Source organism: Arachis hypogaea, chromosome 8 (assembly GCF_003086295.3).
Source record: "Arachis hypogaea cultivar Tifrunner chromosome 8, arahy.Tifrunner.gnm2.J5K5, whole genome shotgun sequence".
Classification (NCBI taxonomy): domain Eukaryota; kingdom Viridiplantae; phylum Streptophyta; class Magnoliopsida; order Fabales; family Fabaceae; genus Arachis; species Arachis hypogaea.
This window is the reverse complement of record NC_092043.1, coordinates 50,426,635-50,447,904: the sequence shown is the minus strand read 5'-3', so window position 1 is coordinate 50,447,904 and position 21,270 is coordinate 50,426,635. Positions and strand designations below refer to the sequence as shown.

The 21,270-nt window shown below is 33.1% G+C and overlaps 3 protein-coding genes across 11 annotated transcripts; 1 reads left to right on the top strand and 2 right to left on the bottom strand.

Annotated features, from left to right (window-relative positions):
- The first annotated feature begins 769 nt into the window (after positions 1-769).
- Positions 770-7,798, top strand: LOC112708142 (mediator of RNA polymerase II transcription subunit 30). 6 transcript variants are annotated; one of them, XM_072201788.1, is made up of 6 exons: positions 2,942-3,351; positions 3,945-3,977; positions 5,190-5,671; positions 6,301-6,396; positions 6,702-6,872; positions 7,629-7,798. In XM_072201788.1, exons 3-5 carry the CDS (start codon positions 5,261-5,263, stop codon positions 6,798-6,800), a joined length of 606 nt encoding a protein of 201 aa, XP_072057889.1. In that variant the 5' UTR covers positions 2,942-3,351; positions 3,945-3,977; positions 5,190-5,260; the 3' UTR covers positions 6,801-6,872; positions 7,629-7,798. The 6 variants fall into 6 exon arrangements, with proteins under 6 accessions (XP_025616083.1, XP_025616084.1, XP_072057886.1 ...); XM_072201786.1 differs by having other exon boundaries at positions 2,982-3,351; positions 7,632-7,798; XM_025760298.3 differs by lacking the exon at positions 3,945-3,977 and having other exon boundaries at positions 770-3,351; positions 7,632-7,798.
- Positions 7,799-9,387: 1,589 nt separating this feature from the next.
- Positions 9,388-12,233, bottom strand: LOC112708141 (non-specific phospholipase C6). The gene is made up of 3 exons (XM_025760297.3): positions 10,769-12,233; positions 10,107-10,283; positions 9,388-10,006 (listed from the first exon to the last, which is right to left on the bottom strand). The coding sequence occupies exons 1-3, from the start codon at positions 11,895-11,897 to the stop codon at positions 9,708-9,710; spliced, it is 1,605 nt and encodes a 534-aa protein (XP_025616082.1). The 5' UTR covers positions 11,898-12,233; the 3' UTR covers positions 9,388-9,707.
- Positions 12,234-14,937: 2,704 nt separating this feature from the next.
- Positions 14,938-21,024, bottom strand: LOC112708139 (CBS domain-containing protein CBSCBSPB1). Of its 4 annotated transcripts, none has more exons than XR_003156251.3 (16): positions 20,588-20,934; positions 20,380-20,502; positions 19,225-19,393; positions 18,982-19,114; positions 18,716-18,886; positions 18,492-18,570; positions 18,271-18,384; positions 18,078-18,144; positions 17,788-17,893; positions 17,645-17,712; positions 17,057-17,151; positions 16,837-16,970; positions 16,367-16,452; positions 16,182-16,271; positions 15,338-15,621; positions 14,938-15,222 (listed from the first exon to the last, which is right to left on the bottom strand). XR_003156251.3 is itself a non-coding variant. In XM_025760296.3 (15 exons), the coding sequence occupies exons 2-15, from the start codon at positions 20,490-20,492 to the stop codon at positions 15,424-15,426; spliced, it is 1,599 nt and encodes a 532-aa protein (XP_025616081.1). In that variant the 5' UTR covers positions 20,493-20,502; positions 20,588-21,024; the 3' UTR covers positions 14,938-15,423. The 4 variants fall into 4 exon arrangements, 2 of the variants coding, with proteins under 2 accessions (XP_025616081.1, XP_025616080.1); XR_011864991.1 differs by having other exon boundaries at positions 20,404-20,502; positions 20,588-20,927; XM_025760296.3 differs by having other exon boundaries at positions 14,938-15,621; positions 20,404-20,502; positions 20,588-21,024.
- Positions 21,025-21,270: the final 246 nt, after the last annotated feature.

Genomic DNA, 21,270 nt, shown 5'->3' with positions numbered 1-21,270 from the left:
TAGAAGATGTTGAAAATTTGGAGAATAACCAAGAACATTCAAGAGAGTAGTATAACTACAACATTCTACAACAATGAAGAAGTTCAAAATCAAATTGAATTGGAATTGAAAGAAAGTTGCACTCATCACCTCCATACTAGAAGAATCATGAAGTGCATTGAAAGGTTCAAGATTGATGACTAAGCTTAATGAAGAATTTTCAAGATGTGCTAGAAATTACTTATTTGAATAGTCAAAGGAAGAAGCAAAGTTGGATAAGTATGTGTATTAAGAAGTTAGTAGAATCATAAACTTTTAGTATGAAACTTTGCCTATATAAAGGCATATATGCCTTATGTATTTTGTGTGTTCTATAATGAAATGTGTATGTTTTGAAATGTGAAAATTCTCTCCCTTGTTTTATGAGTGTTAATGAGTTTGAGAGATGAAAAATATGATAGTGTCATTTATATGAGTGAGTGATCCTAGGGCCAATAAGTTATGGGTATTATACTTACATCTTTGGAATCAAAATACCCAACCCACGTATGATTTTAGAGGCTTAAATTGTGTGGTCGGAATTTTTGGAGAAAATGAGTAAAAGTAAGAAAAAATTGGTTGAAACTGCTAACTTCTTATGGAAAAGTGTGGAAGGTGCACAATAGATTCCTCTTTGGAGGCGAACAGTTTGATCTTCAACAAGTGATAGCCATGATAAAAAAGATAGAGAACGATTTTGTGGCAAGTATGGTAACTGTGGTTAAAGAAGAAGAACATGTAATGAAATAGATCTTTAATTTTTTTCTTTTTTCTTTATACGGTTGTTGTTTCTAGATATTTCTTTCTTTAATGTTAATATTGAAAAATTTCTTTTTCTTTTTTTATTGTATGCAGTCTAACGTAGACCTAAACTCTTATTGATCATTGAATAAATGTCTACCATTAACTATTTTTTTATATAATATTTTTATAACATTTGTTAATAACACTTTTATTTATATTATATATAATATATTTTTTCGCTATAAATGAAGAGAGTAAAATAGAAAATTCTATAGTGCTGACAATGTAAATTATCATGTGACGTTGACAGTAGGTATCACGTAATGAGAATAACACGTATCCGTAAAATAGTTGGGTTGAATGTCGTTTATTCATCCGTTGTGATGGAGGATTATGATTTTCGTTTAAGTTTACTGTCCATATTTATTTAAAGAATTGTGTAATGAAGAAGAGTTAAGCTCTAGAAAAAGTGTGGTTGTTAGGCCTTCTTTTTTGTTTGGTATAAATAGATCGAATTGTGTTAAGATAATGGTAATTAGGTCTTATTGAAAGATAGAATAATGTTAAAATATATTGTGCCAAAAATATGCTAAGAAAAAAAATGATAATTTAAAAAAAGAAAAGAAATGACCTTTTAAAAGAAAAAGAAAAAAAGAGGAAACACATTTTTAATCATTGGTTTATGGTGATTTTTGAATTGGTCGATGAAAAAAAAAATGAATTTTCGAATGGATTAGATAGAATTAGTCATAATTAGTGACAGAATAAAAAATTTTATAAGAGAAAGACCAACAATTAAATATAAAATAAACTAAACTATAATATAATAAAATTAGTAAAATATATTTAAAAAAATGTAGATATTTTTTAAATACTGATATTTTAATTATTTTAGTGGTGAATCTTAATTATAAAAAATATATATAATTAAAACCAACAACTAAAGTTACTGAATATCGATAATTTAAAATTTTTTATTATAATTTATAGTATATATGTCAAATTAATAATTATATTATATAAAAATTAACATTCAATAACATACGTTAAGATTTTAATATTTTTAAATTTTTTTAAAGTAAAATTTGAAAAAACTAGCATTCGGTAACATAAGTTAAGATTTTAATATTTTTAAATTTTATTAAAGTAAAATTTGAACCAATTATTTTTTAATATACATAATCATATAATTAAATAAAAAATAATCACCTTTTATCTTATTTTCAAAATTTTTAATAATTTTTATAATTAAAAATGTTCATTCATTTATTATTGTAACAAAAAAATAAAAAATTTTATATCCTTCTTTAGGAAGAGTACATGCTAAAACATAAAATAAATTTTAATAAAAATTTTTTTATTTTATTTTATTTTATTTGAATCAACTTAATTTTTAAATCAGTTAACTTATTATTTTTATTATAAATTTATGACATATTCATACATAATATATTTATACTCTTTATTCTTATTATTATTTAAACGCTACCTTTTATTGATATATTGTAATATATATTATGTATATTGAGTTGTTTATATGTAATTTTTTTATTTTTAATAAATTAATCGATAATTAATTAATAATATAATATTGCATATAATAATACTATTAAATTTTGAGAGAATCAGCCGTAATTTAATTAAAAAAGATGGTGCAATTTTTATTTTATACGTACTAGTAACAATATGCTTTTCTTCATTTGTGTCTCGTATAAAGACTTAAAAGTTCTACTCTTCTGTTGTTCTGCCGTCCTCCTCCAAAAACACAGCGCTCAATATTTCACTTTGAAGCCAAAAACCTATCTCCATTTTTGAACCCATGCTGAGTTGTTCGTACCCTACCAAAAAAATAAAATATTTTGGCCGAAAATCTTTGGCTCATCCTATTTCTTAATCTAAATACTTCATTATTACTAATTAGTAATTAAAAATGTATAGAACTACAAACGGAAAAATAAAATCTATCACACTGGCTATATTCATAATGTTCCGTTCTACTTTATACACTACTACGCATTAGGGCGGTTCAAAATCAATTCGGATCGAATTAAACCGATAGATTGAACTGAAATAATCAAAAACCAAAAAAAATAAAAAATTTGTTTTGTTTTTTTATGCGGTTCGATTCGATTTTCTGTTTTGATCATAAAAATTCTAACCGAACCGAACCAATTTTGCAAAAAACCCTAAAAATTACTAATCCCCAATCCAAACCTAGCTCAGTAGCTCTCTCTTCTCCAAATCTCTCCCTCTGTGCGACCCACGTCCTTGAGTCTCCACACCTGCGAGGCTGCGACACCCACGTTCCTCCCAAGTCTCACCACCGCGAAGCCTTCCTCTTCGCGGACAGAGCAGAGATCCTCCCAAGTCCCACCACCGCGAAGCCTTCCTTTTCAGGCCAGCACGCCACTACCCACTGACTCAACAGGGCAGAGCACCACGCCAGTGAGACGCCACGAACTAGCAGCGTTTCTGGGTTCCAGCCACGATCATCAGTTCAACCCAGCACCTCCCAGTCTCCCACAACACAGCAGCCACCGGTTGGCCCTCTTCCAGTGCTCTTCCTCCTTCCCATCCACCTGACTTCAGGTTTGATTTTCTCTCCTTCTATGCATCTGAAGCTAATTAGAAATATTTGGTTTATAATTATGAAATAGTTAGGGTTTGATTTTGTTAATTATAATGTCTGTGATTCTGAGTTGCTGGATTTATTTAGGGTTTTGTTAGTTTCTTGTTAATAACTTAGATTCTATGCTTCTGAGTTGTTGGGTTCAAATTTGCTTGTTTTGCTTAGTTCAAATTCTATGATTCTTTGATTCTGTGATTATGTGATTCTGAATTGATTTTTGGTTTTCTGCATTTATTTTGCTTGTTTTGAAATTTTGTTAATAATACTGATGAGTTACTATGTAATTTCACTAATTTTTGTTCAATAATCATTGATTCATTATTGCTGTTTGTTGGTATTGTTTACTTTATTGTTGGTATTCTTGTTTGTTGATTCACTGTTGTTCTTGCTCAGCACTATTTCGATTTTTTCTTCTTCCTTCCTTGAATATGTTTCACTTCTATTTTTATTCTGCTGTCTGATTTTGTTGAGCCTCTGCTTTTACTTGGACTTTCCAACATCATTTCTTGTTGCTTTCCATTTGATTCAAATTCGGGGTTTTCTTGTTACTTAGGGTTCACTGCTGCTATTATTGATTATCGATGAGGTAATTCTGAATTGAATAGATGTCTTTATTAATCAAATCAGAAAATTTTGTAGATGTCTTTATTCTTTATCATGTTGAGTGTTTACTCTTAAAATTTATTTTAATCAGATGGTTCTAGATGATGGATTAAGTATGTATGTATGTATGTATCAATGGGTTGATTAGATGGTTGCTGGATCGATGGATCTAATCGAAGATTCACCTTTTTAGTTAGCATGGCTTATATGCTCTTAAATTTTGAGTTGATTCATTGATTTGGGCACATGTATCATGGTATGAATTATTCTCTTTATTATTAGAATGTTAACTTGGCTACTTTTAATAGAAATTTATTTTTATTTTCAGTTGTGTTGACTATTGAACTTTTAAACTTCTTTAATTGTTACCAACGCAAGTTGGCACAGATGGATGAGGGTCTGTGTCCCTTAACCATCTCTCCCGGGTTCGATACTCACTGGAGGATGGGAATGGAGCTTGCTTGCTTGGGAGGGTCGCCCACTTTGTGTGCCTCTGCAGTACCCGAGGGATTAGTCATTGGGCTTCCGGCCTGATGGATACCCTGGTGTAAACCCAAAAAAACTTCTTTAATTGTTGTATTTGAATTTTTGTTGTTGTTAAATATTGATTAAAAAAACCAAATAAACTGAATCAAATCAAACCGATTTTAATTAGTTTGGTTTGATTCGAATGATTTTGATAAAAAAAAACCAAATCAAACCAAACCACAGTTTAATTAGATAATCGGATCGAATGATTTTCCTCTCAAAAATCGAACCAAATCGCCCCGCTAACACCCCTATCACGCGTTAGAATTCACCTGCGACACCTATGATCTGCATCTCATGATAATCACTACCGTCAGCACCTTAGAACGCCTCAAATTAAAAAGTAAAAACTTATAGATGGAAAATAAAAAAGTGTTTTCTGGATTTTCATTTATTTAATTTTCTAGGTAATTAAACTATAATTTGAGCATTAACCTTTTTAATCATAAAATTTATAAATTAATTTAATAAAGATAAAAAATTAAAATAATAAAGGTATTCGATGGATTATTTATTTTAAATAATTTTGTCAAATTAATTTAAAATTTGGAGAACGTGGTAAAGGAGGTAAACTTGAATTCTACTGGGTTTCATTCACTTTCACCCGAACAGATTCGAATCCCTCTGTCTCTGATTTTCAATCTTCACTTCCTTTTCTCCAAATTAGGGTTAGGGTTTTTTTCCAATTTCCCACTATCAACAATCCAAGACACTCGATTGAACTCAGCAGCAACTAAAATGGAAGAGCAATCAGTAGTAAACGGCATCGTTTCAGGTTCAAGCAGTTCCAGAACGACACAGGAGCTTGCAATGGAAGGCCAGAAATACCTCGAAGAAACCATAGAGTACGCTTTTCAGATCCTATCTTCCATGAACGACGAGCTCTGCAACCCCGTTTTGTGGTCCATTGCTTCTCCGTCTGCAGCTTCCTCAGCTTCCCCGCTTCACCATAACAACGGTCCTTCTTCTCACTCTTCCAACGGTGGCGCCGGAGATGCTGCCTCCGATAACTCCAACCACCATGCTGAGAGTGGTGCCGTTGGTGGAGGAGCTGGCGCTGGTGGCGCACTCGAAGAGGCAAGGTTTCGCTATAAGAACGCTATTGCTTCCCTTCGAAACGTTCTCGAAGCAATTCCCAATTCTCAAAAGGTACATTTTTTTTTTGTTTTCAGAATTTGAAGACAAACCATTTTTATGTATGTGACAGTGGCATATAAATTAAACTCTTATTTATTCCATATATTTTATTTTTTGGCACTTGCATGGTTTGGATAGGGATTAAGTTTTTAGAACTGTCAGAATACTATGGTAATTGTTGTTCATAGAGTACTGAAAATGATCCATCTGGCTGAAGGATTAACGAATGTTTATCTCAAGTAAAGTGGTTAGTTAATCTAAGTGTATGACATATTCATATGATATCAAGTTAATCATTGAGCGGTTTCAAATATTTTCTCACAAGAGTTTCAAACTTATGCATTCATGTGTTTTATATATAATTTGTTCCATGACTATGATAAACACTGGTGTGATAGTGATCTTACTAAAGGATAAAACAACAAAACCATAGTTGTAGAACTATAATATATCACCTTCACTGAACTTGTTTCTTGTATATTATCATGTCATCTGCCGCAATTTGAACCATGCAGTGTGAAATGAAGTTTAAAGGATATTGGCCTGCAAACTTGCATATTCTTTATTGTGAACTTTACAACTTTTTGTCTAGGGATGCTTTTTTCCCTTTTCCCACGAAACTAAATAGGTCAGTATTACAGGCAAAATCATTTGACACTGGTTCAACTGATAGTCCAATGGAATTGGATGATATGGAAATTGAGAAATTGGAGGAGCGAGCCTCTTCTCTAAGAAAGGTAAGTTGCAGCGAAGTTTTTATATGTTTCTATAAACTTTGATCTATTTTTATGATAAATATTTCAACTCCTGAACATTGAAATTGTCACTTTGGGCTCAAATTTTGTGTATTTGGGGATCCATGTTATGTCAGCTAAGTTTACTGGAAGCTATTTTATTCTTCTAGGGGCTTGCCAATCTAACTGGTTAATACTGCTGAAACAACTTAATTGGGTTAATAAATTTAGCTTGCTGAAACAAGCTATTTTGTTTTTCAGATTATATTTATTGTGTTTAACATTTGAATATCTGTTCGTTAATATAGGAGCTTGCCAACAAGAACATGCACCTAAAGATACTCATTGATCAACTGCGTGATCTTCTCTCCGATATATCAACGTGGCAAAGTCCTTATTCAACCTGAAGATTAGGATGAACTCTTAAATTTGAGGATAGTATCGTAAAATGAAAACCTGAGTTCAGAGTACAGTAAATGGTAATTATGCCTCTTGATATTCTAACACTTCAAGTTGCATAGTTGATCACAAAAGGGATCTTTTCCTTCCCTCAGATTATTGTTTAATGTGCGTTTACAATTAGAATTTTTTTACTAACTATTATCAAAGAATTAAGTCATCCGATTGTTATGACAAGAATTTTATTTGTTACCTTATTTTTTTTTATATAGGTTTAAGATTGGTGCCTATTATTTCCAGGTCCAATTTGAAAATTACCATATTCATTTATTTGATTTTGAGAAATATTTGATTAAGGGATGGGAAAGTGTGGCTGAGGCTTGTGTACTAGTGGCAAATATGTTTGCCTCCTAGAGAGACACACCAAGCGTGATCCCTAGTGGTTGAAAAAGAGCTTCTAGTGTAGTGTGTGAGTGGGTGTGTATGTGTTGTGTATGAACAAAAAAAAAGGGATGGGAAAGTGGTTACATAGTTTAGTGATAAAAATCTCCAAGTTTAGTGAGGAAAGATCTCCCTCTTGTTTACTTGTGAGTTAAGAAAATAAAGGATAAAGGCCTTTGTCTACCTTCGGGAGAGGAAATTGTTGGGATTTCAACTTTAAAAAAAAAAAAAAGAAAGAAAAAAGAAACCAAGATGAGATTGGTGTCCATTGATCCTTAATCTCTATAAAGTGAAAGAATCTATACCTACCATCTTCTTTACTTTCCCTTTGTTTCTTTCATGCCTCTGATTTCTAAACATGATCCTAACAACCTTCTTTTTTCAATGTTGTGTAGCAGGATTTCTGGTCTCACGGATCTCGTGTCATTCTTTAGTGGAATTCTTCATTTTCCTCTATCCTCAAAAACAAAAATGCTATGTGCATAAAAAAAATCAGCGAACAAATTAGTCATCATATATTTTTGTATAAATACATGTGAATTTTAATCCAGAAACTATTAAAATATATGTATTGCAGAAACATGAAATCAAAGTAGGTGATAAAGTGGCTGGGAGACATGGAAATAAGGGTATTTTTTCCAAACTTTTGCCTAGATAGGATATGCTTTATTTGCAAAATGGAAGACCCGTTGATATGGTCTTCAACCCATTAGGAGTTCCGTTAAGAATGAATGTAGGACAGATATTTGAATGTTCACTCGGATTAGCAGGGGATATGCTAGATAGACATTATCGAATAGCACCCAGTATTGGCCATAATTTACAAAAACATTTTATTGTCTTGGTAAGAGGATGAAGGATTAAGTTACCCGGTGTGAGATATCACATTGTTCGAAGAATCCTAGATGTTGTCAGAGTAAAGGATTGTCAATAAGATCGTTCTAATGCGTTGTAGATTCTTATCCTGCCCAATTATTTATTAACTTAGCTATGTTAGGTTCTTTGATTATTGTTGTAGCTCACCATATGTATTCTATGTCTTCTTATACATACTTAGCTACTGACTATGGAATTCAACTATCGTTGTTCACACATCACATGTGGATTGATGGATTTTTCATAGTTGGTGCTGTGCACGCAGCCATTTTTATAGTAAGACTATGATTCAACTACTTGATACAATGATCTATTAGATCGTGTCTTTAGGCATCGCGATGTAATCATATCACATCTAAATTGAGTATATATTTTTAGGCTTTGAAGTGTATTTTATATTTTATTATAAAATTTATATTATAGTTAGTTTAGTGTCCTTTTTTTGTGCCCAAGTAGCATGGTTGCTTTGAAAAATATGCGACTCTTTAACATTTCTAGGACACTCGAGGGATAATTTTTATTATACTGCAGATAATACATCCTTTCTTTACTGTTTCTTCTCTACTTGGGAGTTAAAGAATAGGTTTTGTAAATAAATATTCTGAATTCCTGATCAGTACTTCTATATAACCCTTGAATTTTTATTTTATAAATTGCCTCCTTTTCAGGCAAGATTATCGTTGTCAACTAACTTTTCAATGCCCAATTGCCTAATTAGTAATTACACAACTATAATAAAATCTTATATAATTTAATTAAATATATCAAATCAAACACAATTTAAACATAAGTTTAACATAATAACATATATAAAATTTTTAACATATAAATTAAAATAAAATAAATTGAGATTATTTACACAACTTATATATATAAAGACATTTAATTAGAAATTTTCTTTCGGATCCTTGTGAGTTAGGTATATTAATCCCTGCCCCCATCTCCATTTATTCGCGGGCAAGTTTCTGTCTCGTGGGGATTTTGCAAGTCTCGTTAGCCTCTTCGTTGTGGATAATCTCACAGGTATCTGCTGGTTACTGATACTAATCTCAGTTACTGTAGATGCCAAAAATAATATCCAAAAGATATCTTATTAGAGTTGTACGGGTGTGTTTGCCGTTTGATTTGAAAAGGAAGTTCACTCAACCCAAATGAAATTTTTGACAACAATGGAATCAAACCAAACTTTGGCCATAGTAGTAATGATGATGTCATGATGATGATGACGACGACGACGACGAAATGAATGCCAGAAAATCATTTGCATGAAAACAGAAGGAAAATAAAATCGTGGTGCTTCATTTATAATATGATTTGTACTTTGTACAAGAAGACTAAAATTTTTCTACTGCTAACTTTAAGCACTAACCAAACCATTACTCTTCGAGTAAATGTTTGAAGAAATAAAAACAAAATGAACCTTTCTTCACACACAAGATAACAGACCACATTGGCAAACACCCTTCCCTACTATTGAAACTTCAGTTTCAATAACCTAACAATATCTCAACACCAGAACAATCTCACAACCTATAATGATTAATAATTAGATAAAAGATAACCACACTTGTCCTTTTTTTTTTCTTTAATTACTCCTATCAATTGTGAATTGAAGTTCTAGTAGTGAGGGAGGATCTCATATCAACAATAGCAGATTCATCAGCCCCTAGCTTGATGGCTTCTTTGCTAGCTCTTATGAACCTTGAAACAGCTCCCTTTACATATCCATGAGCTTCCTTCACACTCATCTTCTTGCCCATTTCGTCGGGGAAACTGCTCAAGAAGTGGTCACCATTGAGAACAGCTGCCAATTGAACCACCTCGCTCTGAAACTCGGATAGCTTGCCGTCTTCTTTTGCTTCGGTCTTCCTTAGAGGTGTTACATCCGGCAGAGTCACTAGAACAAACATACCACACAATCTTAATTCAATTACCACATGATGCCACATACATGAAGGAACTTGACAATTCGATACGAAAAGATTTGGAATTGATACCTGGGCAATCTGTTCTTGGGGAACTTAACTCCCCAACAATATGCTCAAATGTCCCAGCCCATGCATCTCTATGAGTCAAGAAGTTAGATGAAAGGTTGAACATCTTCTTTATGGTGGCAGGGATGGAAGAGTGCTCAAACTCGGAGTTTTCGGTAGGTCCTTTTGCCCTACTTACAACTACAAAACCAGATCAGTGTAGTACATTAGTTCACATTTCAAACTAATCATGGGTAGCTTGAAGTTTAAGATTCCAACATATACAATCAATCAATTACAACCCACACTTACTCAACATTCAACTACAAAAGAACAAACCTCAAAACACAAGGAAAAGGACAAAAGCATATATAGGCTCTAGAAAATCAACCAATGGAATTGGGTTCAAGGTTAGTTAAGGCTATCTGATCCCTAAAAGGCATAGTAATCATCATTACATGGGACGCAATATGTTCCAGTACATAGATGAATTGATACGCAGCACGTGCGAATTGGTACGCAGTATACTACCTAATTGGTGAATTCATGTAACTATGATCAGAATACCCTTGAAAAGAAAGTACAGAGGTCAAGGACAAGGAAAACAAATCTAGTATCCAATGGAATTGGTTTTGATAACCCACTAGAAGCTACAAAATGATAAACTATGAGGATTTTAACCTTACCAGTCCCTTTCTTGATCCAAGGAGACACCATGATCGTGGGCACGCGAACGCCTAATCTATCAAATTTGAAGAAATAAGGAGCTGGACCAGTGTTTCCATCCGGACTAGGGATGTTTTCAAAAGGAGTCTTGACATGATCATAGAATCCACCATGTTCATCATATGTAATGATGAGAAGAGACTCATTCCATTGAGGGCTTGCTCTTAGTGTCTCATAAACCTCCTTAACAAGCATTTGTCCATTAGCAACATCATGAGATGGATGATCATCATTCGCCGGAATACCAGTCAAATCAAAGTACCTAGGCTCAATCACAGTCAATGGTGGAAGCTTTCCATCTCTAGCATCTTTCTTGAACTTGAAATCATACTGATGGAATTTCCAAATGTACTTCAATTTCCTCAAATTCCTATAGAACAAAGTTGTGGGGATGTTTTGGAAATAAATCCCAAAGTCCAAATCATTCTCATGCAATGAATCAAAGATGGTTTTTTGTGGATACCCTTTTGCTAATTGCTTCTTGATATGGCTTGTTGAGCCATGAGAAGTAGCAGAATACACAAAAAGCCTATTGGGTTGAGTTGGGCCAGGAATTGAAGAAAACCACCTATCAAAAACGGCAAATTCCCTAACCAAAGTGGCATAAATAGGAACAAACTCAGGTCTGAACCCTTTCATCACAGTCTCAGAGAGATTCTGAGACAGAGACAATGCTTGTTCCACAAAACCAGACATTGAAGGAATTGAACCTCCTGAACCAAATACCTGTTCCATAACATCCTCAAATGAATGTCCTGGATCCGGATCCACAAACTCAGCATCATCAGTGAAGCAGATTGTACCATTCCTTGGGTTCGTGGAATTAACCGGGTTGCATTCATCACCTGTGACACCATCAATCAAAGGGTTGATTTCCTTCTTCATCCAACCCAACATGTGATCAAACGAACGGTTTTCCATAACCAAAACAACAATGGTCTTAATAGGTTGTTGTTGTTGTTGTTGTTGTTGTGCTGTTGCAAAAACAGAACTTGTTGGGTTAAGGAACACACTTGACACAGTGAGAAAGAGCAAAACAATGAAGGAAACAAGGTTTGGTGGTGATGATTTGGGTTTGATAACCCCCATTGTTAAACACCAAAGTTGGATTCTTTTGCCAAATGGGTATCTAAAAATGCAAATTTCGTAATGTAAATGTGAATCTAAGAACTAAGAAGGTTTTTTTGTAACACTGGATATGGTTGAAGAAGTGTCTAGATAGCAGTAATAGCAAAGTAAGTACATGAGAGAGCAAAGAGAAGCTTCTGGTTATGGTTGTTCTGTTTTTGTGCATTACCTCACTGAATCAATCACTCAAGTTCAAGTGGGAATATTATTTGGAAAAAGAAGAAAAAGGTGACGCAATTAATGGGAATGTGAAAATTGAAAGTGTCGTGTATTGTGGTTGTGGTGGTTCCTACACCCTCCTTTTACGCACACTCTGTTTAAAGCATTGTTACCAGTTTGTTTTTTTTTTTTTTTTTTTTTTTCACGCCACCGAACAAGAATTAATTTGTCGTCTATCTAAACTCTTTTTTAAAGGCTTATGAGGTACTACATGCACAAGATAAGAATTAATTTGTCGTCTATCTAAACTCTTTTTTAAAGGCTTATGAGGTACTACATGCACAAGATAAGATTTAAATTCCTATACTTATTTAAGTTAACGAGTGAATTGAACACTCAACCATATATTTTTAATTTTTAATTATATTATGTGTATATAAAAAATTAATTATTAAATTAATTATTTATATAAAATATATATTAAAAATAAATTAAATAATATATATTTACACACAATATATAATGACTGATTTTTTGTTTATATAATATTTTTTATTTTTAATATATATATTTTTAATCTTATTATATGAATTAACATAAGAAAACAAATTAAAGAAACTAACTACACAAATATTTTTTTTCTTTATTTTGTGAAGAAGAGAGAATGAAAATAGAGTTGTTAATTAGTTATTCTTAAAAAGTTGTTAATTATTTAAACTTTTGTAATAGAATGTTAGGATTGTCATTATTATTTTTTATTTTCTTTTAAGTAGTTTGTTTTTGGGTTTAGAGAAGCAAGAAAGAATTCTTCCATTAATAAAAAGAAATCAAACTAGAATTTTGTTAATATAAATTTGTTCCTTCTTAACTACCTCAAAGTCTCAAACTTTGTTCACTTTATAATCTATAAGGAAATATCCTATGTGATTATGTCTTATTTAATTATTTTGTACATGTATAGAATAATGATAGTCCTTTTGTCATTAGGTTAGTAAGCATTAATTATATTTCATATGATTGGAAGAGAACTTTGTCATGTAATAGAAATAAGTATATGATTAAATAGTGATTTGGGTTCACAAGAACGGAATAACCATTAACCAACCCTTTGATGTGGATTAGAATCCTAAATTTGGAAGAATTTGAAAGACATGAATCTTGGGCAGCTAGGTACTTAGCTTGTTGATATGAATTTGAAGTTAATTTAATCCTATAAATCTTTCTTGTCATGTAACGAAGTTGTAATTTCTCGTGATGAAGAAAGACAAATGATGCTGAGCTGGCATTTGCAAACAACTTCAATTTAGTAGAAATTATTATTGGCTGTCTCTTGATAAGTATCAAATTCCGTTCATTAAATAATTATAAAGTTCATCATCAATATATACATTCATTATTTCGTATTCGTTCCAAAATAAAAATACTACTATGATTGGAAAATAAATATATGAATTAAAAGTGGCAATCATTTGAAACTTACCACCACATGAATTAATAAAGCAGGTAAAAAGAAAGAGACTTTAATCCTTTCCCGTACAACAATATCTTAATTAAAGAAAAGGAAAAATAAAATAAAAAAATATATATTATCTGGTCTTGCAATTAAAATGAGTATGAAAGTAATAAGTTGAATTTTTCATATAAGGACAGAAATTGAAAGTTTGAAACTGCAAATTTTCTGAAAACTAGCAACACAATCCACGCGTTTGAGACCACAAGGGAATTTGTAGTTATATATTTTAGTATTATTTTATATTCTTGAGGAAATTAAATTATTTTAGTTATATTTTATGTTATATTATTTTAGTTATGTTATGTAGACTAATCGGTGGTCACTTGTACATTGACATGCACACAGTAATGCATGTGAGAGACAAGAACAACGTGCAATTTATTTATTTATTTATATTTAGTATTATTATTAACAATTAGCATAACATCATTTGGATTCCTTAATTCAGATTTTAAATTTGAGTGTTTTATATATTAATATTCTTTTACTTTATAGTGTTATTTTTATATGAACCTCGCTTTAGGATTTAGGTTTTAACTTTTAAGCTTTATTATGGTAGTGTCATCTTTTCGAGTGTAATTTACTAATTTGTTGCCGGCAACAATTAAATTAACAAAAGAAAAATGGCAATTTCTTTATGAGCGTAACATGGTTATGATTCTGTCGGTGCTTATGGTCAAAAGAGCACAGAAAATAATAGTTGTGAACTGTGACGCGCTTTGCTTTCTGTGTTTGTTTTTTTTTTTTTTTGGTCCTTCTACTTTTGAATTATTTTGAGGGAGAAAAAAGTAGGGAAAACGAAATTGATTTTCAGACAAACATGGGGCCAATAGGGCCCAGATACAAACAAGAGACTCGAAATCAAAGATTAGATGGGCCAAATGGGCCAGACCATGTCTTTATGCTGGAGCCTGGAGCGTTCCAAGCCTCTCATCTGACAAAAAAAATATAAAACACCAAAAATGTGAAAAACAACAAAATACAAATAGTTACCTAAAAATAATTCATTTATTTCCTAATATATATATCTTTAATCTATAATAAAAGAGTTGCCATTTGATAACTAATTTTTAGTATCTCTTCACGGTTGGATGCTAATTGATTTCAAAGGTAAAGTGTTATTTACTTAAATAATAGAATTTAGCCAAAGAGGATTAACAAAAGTGATAAAATCTAAAAACACATCTCAGAAAATATGTGAATTCGAATTTTCTGGGGGTAGACATTATGTAGTAGCAACAGCCACAAATATGGCATAAATAATTAAGAATCCTCATCAACTAGAGAGAAAAGGAAGATTTTAATTCAAGAAGTAAAAGATAATGTTAATTAGTAAGAAAAAGGAAGTTTACATTATCAACTATCAAGTCTCATACCAAGTCAATCAATCTTTGTAACACTATCATTAGTATTTAGTCATTACACACAGCTTATTAAACTTTTTACTGATAAAGTACAAACAAGATCATTATTGTAAGAGAAAAAAAGTCATCATCCCCTTCAAACTCAATCCTGAGTGATTGACTTTATGAACTCACATACATGAGGGAAGAAAATGGACACAAACTTGTGGTTATGCCGTTTGTTCTTGTACACTATGCAGGGCTGATGACGCTGCAGAAAACTAAAATTGTAAATGTACAAGCAGCGATCTATGCTGCAACCAAAGTGAAGGGCTAAAAAAATGCTTTTGACCTTTTGCCTTTTCTTTTTTGTTGAAAAAATTTACCTATAAATGGTTCTCAGTAATACAAAATTTCGGAGCTAGCGGTTGTGCATGGCTTCAGCTTGGCGTAGCCACTAAACTAACTTCGATCAAACTCGCTTCAAGTATGTTAATATGCCTAAGCCTGCAACAAGTGCAGCTCCAGCGGCATAGGTACTGTATGCTGAGGCCCATGCATCTTTAGTAGCATGATCCAAACTCCCTGAACCAGAACCTCTCCCATGACTGCGTTTTCCTGTTCCGGTTCCGGTTCCGGTTCCAGAGTAGTCTAAGTACAATCTCAATCCCTGTGAAAATTCATCAATCCATAGTCAGACTCATGGAGGCAGATTTTTAGTTTATGATACCTACAAATACTTCGACCATAAGTCAAATTCCAAGTTTTATATATTGAGGAAGCTACCCAAATAAAGAGAGGGCATTGCCATTTTGCCACAAGCCTCAACAGGTGTAGAGCTATGCTTATCAGATACAAACCACTCTTGAGGAAGTCTATAGGCTTTATCTTGCACTTAAACCTTCTCAAAATGATCAGTGTCTGAGATTGCATGAAACCAAATGCCATCAAATGGCCAACGGTTCAACACCACTGAAACTATTATCTCTTTTAACAAATTTAATTTCAGCGCGGCTATATTAGACCTGTGCTTCTATAAAAAGTTTCCAGGTTTACTGGTCCCGTGTGATATCTCTGATCCTATGAAAAGATACTTATACAAAAAATAGAAAGACACATTTATCTTATACTGCACTAGACTAAAATTTCCTTCAAAGCAACAAATGTGTAACCCCCCTTCCAGAAAATGTCCATTCAAGACTAAGGATTCAGCAGACATATCAACTATACCTTCATGCCAGTTGTCCTTGCATGGTCTACAGCTGCTGCAAGATCACTGTCTGAAGCCAATATCACTTTATCATGATCTTCGTCTTCATACTGAACATAAAAAAAGAAAAACAATGACCAACTTGCCTCAGGTTGGAATCATGTCAACTCAATCTTATGAATGAATATATAATACAGAAGAGTACCAAAATTTGGGGTAGATTATTGGGGTCAATATCATCACCAAGTCTCTGAAGGATTGAAGTTATAACCTCTGTCATGCTCCGTGTATCTGAATTGCAACCAATCACAGAAACCACTCAACTCATAATTTTCTACTTGCCCTCAAACTTGATGTCAATGTTTAGTATTTACATAGAAGATGCATTACCACAACACACAAGATTGTTAATAATTCAAAACAAACCAAGCACAAAAGTCTTATTATTACTGCATTACTACCTATGAAGTAAGATCAAGAAGAAAATACATGATTATATTTGAGGAGTATATGCATCCACTGACTGGAGACTATGCAACCCAGTCTTGTTCAAGTGAGACTCTTGAAAGGACTAGATAGAAAACATGTTGATAGTTATAGTTGACACTAGCATTCACATGCTGTCAAAAGTATAACAGAAACCAGAAAGAGATCCAATTGGTAATGCACTCATACCACATGTGAATCTATGCATTCTGCCCTTCCTATCTTGTATTTTGAATGAAAATATATTTGGCATTCCTGCTGCAAGATAAGTGAGGGATCTCCCAGTTTCCCCTCCTTCTGAAGCAAATTTCAAGGAACTGTCACTGGTACATAATAAATTAAGTGTAAGTACATCAAAAGAATTTGAAATACTTTTCCAAAAAACTTAATACATATAAACATATATAACCTTCGTGTTTCGTCATCATCATCATTTTGAGTTAAGGCCATGGCCGAATCCCAGAATCTTTGCATCATGGTGCTGGCAGCTTCATTGTTTCCAACCTAATTAGTGGAGAAAATGACATCATGAAACTCTTGCAAAGGGAGAAAAAAAGGGCATGCTGGTAACATACTGTGTGCCAATTCACAGGTAAATGGTTACATGGTGTAATTAATTTGTTTAGCATGATCCATCTACTCCCTTTCCCTTCCTAAGACCCAATTGTAATCTTTTAAAAGTTTTTAAAGAGCAACAATCAGCTAAAACAAATGTTGCATTTTGCCAGGTTCGGAACTAAACTGCAGACTTGAAACTGCTTGTCAATAATAGCCATACATGTTGAGATATCAATGCCTATCAGTACATGGACAGTACTTGATAATTTTAAACCTACATCTAGTCTAAGCAATCAACAATATCAACAGAGCCAAATAAAGGATACTGGTCCAAAGTCTATACATAAATATTTCCATTTATCCCATTTTCATGCAACAAAAATCCTATGGACAGTCCATGCAATCAACAGTATCGAGTATAAAGTCTATTAAAACACACCTGACTTGCTGTTGCAACAGCAGCATGTGTGACATGAATCACATCAACCACCGCAACTACCCCACCATCTGTTTTCAACCACCCAAATCAGAAAATATATTTGATGCATTTACTCTTTGCCATTCTAGTTATCATGGCATTACCTCTATCAACCACAGGAAGATGCAAAAATTTTCCATCATGCATAGTGTGAAGTGCATCTACTATTGGTGTATCAATAACTGCACATTCTGGATTAGGAGTCATCACCTACATAGTGTTGAACAGATTCATTCAAGAGGGACAATAAAACAATGAAATTCAGAATAGCCTCTTTTTTTCTAAGATATGGTGACATGAAATATTTTACCTTGGTGATCCAAAATCAAAGAACAGAGGAAGTGAATAAAATAAAATAGCTTGCTCTAAACAGCATAAAAATAAAATTAAGTACCTTGTCAACAGGAGTTGAAACTGGAGGAAGATTTTGCGCAACTACCCGCATCAATATATCCTTGGAACTGAAATTTGTACGCATATTATAATATAAATAAATAAAGAATCTAAAGATATATAAAAACAACTGGGGGATGGCAAAAGGAAAAGACAAAGTGGATGGCTGAAAATTTCATTGGCTACAAACTTACGTAAGGATGCCGCGAGGTTTGCCATCAACTGTCACAACAGCAGAACTTGAATGAAGTTCAACCATCTTCTTCGTAGTTGTCAAAACAGAATCTGTTGGTGAAACTGTTACAACCCTGAAGAGAAACACTATCTGTTAAAGTAACTGAAATGGGAACTACATACATAGAATAATTAAGTAGAAAATTTTCATCAACTCAAACAAAAAGAAGGTATTACCTACTTTAAATTCTCAGGAATGATCGTAGACAATGATGGCTTGAATATCTGTTCCCGAATAGTCTCAATGAATGTTGAATTGACTGCACAAACACCACATTAGCATTTAACAAATTCAGCCACTAGAAAGAATTAACCGTGAACCTAACAACAACCAGGGCATCTTCCCCCTCGTTAGATTTCAAAGTGAAAGAGATAAGTCTTCAAAAATGAAAATACTCTACAAACCCGCAGTAGATGATCCCCATTGTTTTTCAACACCCTCAACAGCTGCTGCAATTGCTTTTCCTTTCTCAGCTGCCCGTTCCATACGAGCGATAGCATCATACAAGCACTTTGCTATATCAAGTATGGCAACAACTTCTCCATTGTCCACCACAGGTAAATGTCTGAATTTGCCTGTCAACATATGTCAACTCTGTATTAAAACTTAAAAGGAATAATAAAGAATAGTCAACTTGTAAAGACAAGTGTTCTCTATCAATACAACCAACCTTGCACCATCTTTTGGAGGGCTTCCACTGCAAGAGTTTCAGAAAGGACAAATACTGGATTCTTTGTCATAATCTTAGAAACAGGTGTGTCTTCAAGACTAAGCTCTGAGGCAATAGCTCTTTTTGCTATGTCCTTCAACCCATAAAAATAGGACACAATCATGCATGTTAAAATTGCAAATTCAGGCAGAGTATTAAAACTTTCTTGTTAAATGATGAGAAAAAGTCTTCATGAGTAAATACCTTGTCTGTAAGGATTCCACAGAGCAAAGCATTTGAATCAGTGAGTAATATAGCATCTAATCTGCGAGCAGCCATGCGACGACAAGCTTCATAGATGGTTGTTGTTTCAGGTACTGTTAGAGCCTTTGAAAGACGCAATGATTTTACTGTCCGCTCTGCCGTCAGTCCCCTGATCAGATTTCCAATTGGCAACAAGAGATCATATCATGATTTAAATTGATAAAAAGTGTCATCTTTTTAGATTCTTAAGCAGCATCTATCATAATTCACAAGCTTGTTTAAAGATGAACTAAGTGCACTTATCATCTCATGAAATGTATCCAACATTTTGGCCTTCAGAAATTAAATGATATGTCGTAATGTACGTGATTCAGTGGTTCAGATTAGTTGTGGGTAGTTCTTACTCCTTAGACACAAACATGACTTCGTTGATGTAGATTATTATTGTCAATGCGTAATAAGTACATCCAAATAGTACTAGAATATAGAAACAGGTCAACAACCAACGTTAAAGTACCAAACATTCTGGAATACACTTTTCAAGTACTCTGCTTGTTAAGAGTTCTTGGAAAACGATCTGTTTGGAAAAGTGTTTCAATTATTTGAAGTTGACTACTAACAAACTAGAAACTGACCCCAAAATCAGTAAAGTAATATTGTAATAAACAGTTCGCTGCTACCATTAGTACAAACCAATCAATAAAGCAACGCTTTGCAAAGTAATATTTGTCTGACAATAACACTTTCAAAGTACTTTTGCAATTATAGCACCGAAAAACGTGAATTCTTCTAAAAGCGACATCAAAGAAAGACCACCGGAATTAATAGCTTTTAAATTTTAATAGTACTAACAATAGAATATAGCTTTTAAATATTTTAACATTTTTTTCTCAAGTTAATTCCTTTACACCTAAAAATAAGAGCAGAGAATCAACAATATGAAAATGCACGTGTTATCATCGAAGTATCGAAGTCTTCCAAGGATTTTGGACATAAATTAAGTCATAAAATGTCAATTTTGACGTTGGTACAGTTCTGTAATTGATGAAAAGTTTTTCATTTCATACTTGTGAAAGGTAAAATAGTATAAAAAAGGAGCATTTTTATCCTAAATAAAAAGGAATCATTCCGCTGAAGAAAAAGTAACATTTCTACACAGAACGCGAAGAAGAAAGAGACTTTCGAGCATTAGATTGAGAAGCTCCATGATCAATGGATTTTCTAACAGACGTTATGCTCCTTCGAGACGCACCACTTTGACTTGCCATATTCTATTCCCTACTCCAAATACAAAACCAAAATCAATGAATGAATGAATAAATAAATAAGCAAACTAACAAAATTCAAAATCAAAGAAACGCACCGAAAAGATAGAAGATAGAAGCTAGCAAGTTCAATTTGAAACACTCTGCTGTGAAATTATGTTGACTTCAAAGAGAGGACGAAACAATCGAAAAAGCGCAGCTCGGAGTAACGTTGGCCGGGAATATGACCGGAAAATTGAGTTTCCAGTGAAGCTAAGGGACCGGCCGGCGACTAAGAAAGGAGGGAAAAGGAAGAAAGAGAGAGGAGGAAGCAAACCCTAGGTAGAAGAAGAGAAGAGAAGAGAAGAGAAGATACTATGACGCTATGAGAGATGAGAAGTCAGTGCACGCTAACTTCTGGAAATGGAGCCAATAAAATTCATCCACGTCAGCGATTCTTTCTTCCTTGTCGTGATGGTGAGAGATGTTAAAAGAAAGAGTAGAACGCCATGCTTTTGGGACATTTTACAACACACCTTACACGTGGAATTTGTCCAGCGTGTGCGCGCGTACATGTAACTGTAATAGACTAAGAAGTATAGAAAATCGATGGAGTATTTATAAAATGTGTATAACAGAAGTTTAAAGATATTTAATTTAGTAGGATATTAGATATTTATTATTTTTGGTACCTAGATCGTTATTCTAGATAACATGAATATTGAGAAATTAGTAATATTTTATCTTGAATGTTCATTTTATAATTCATCTTGGGTCAAATAAATAGTTTATTGTATACATT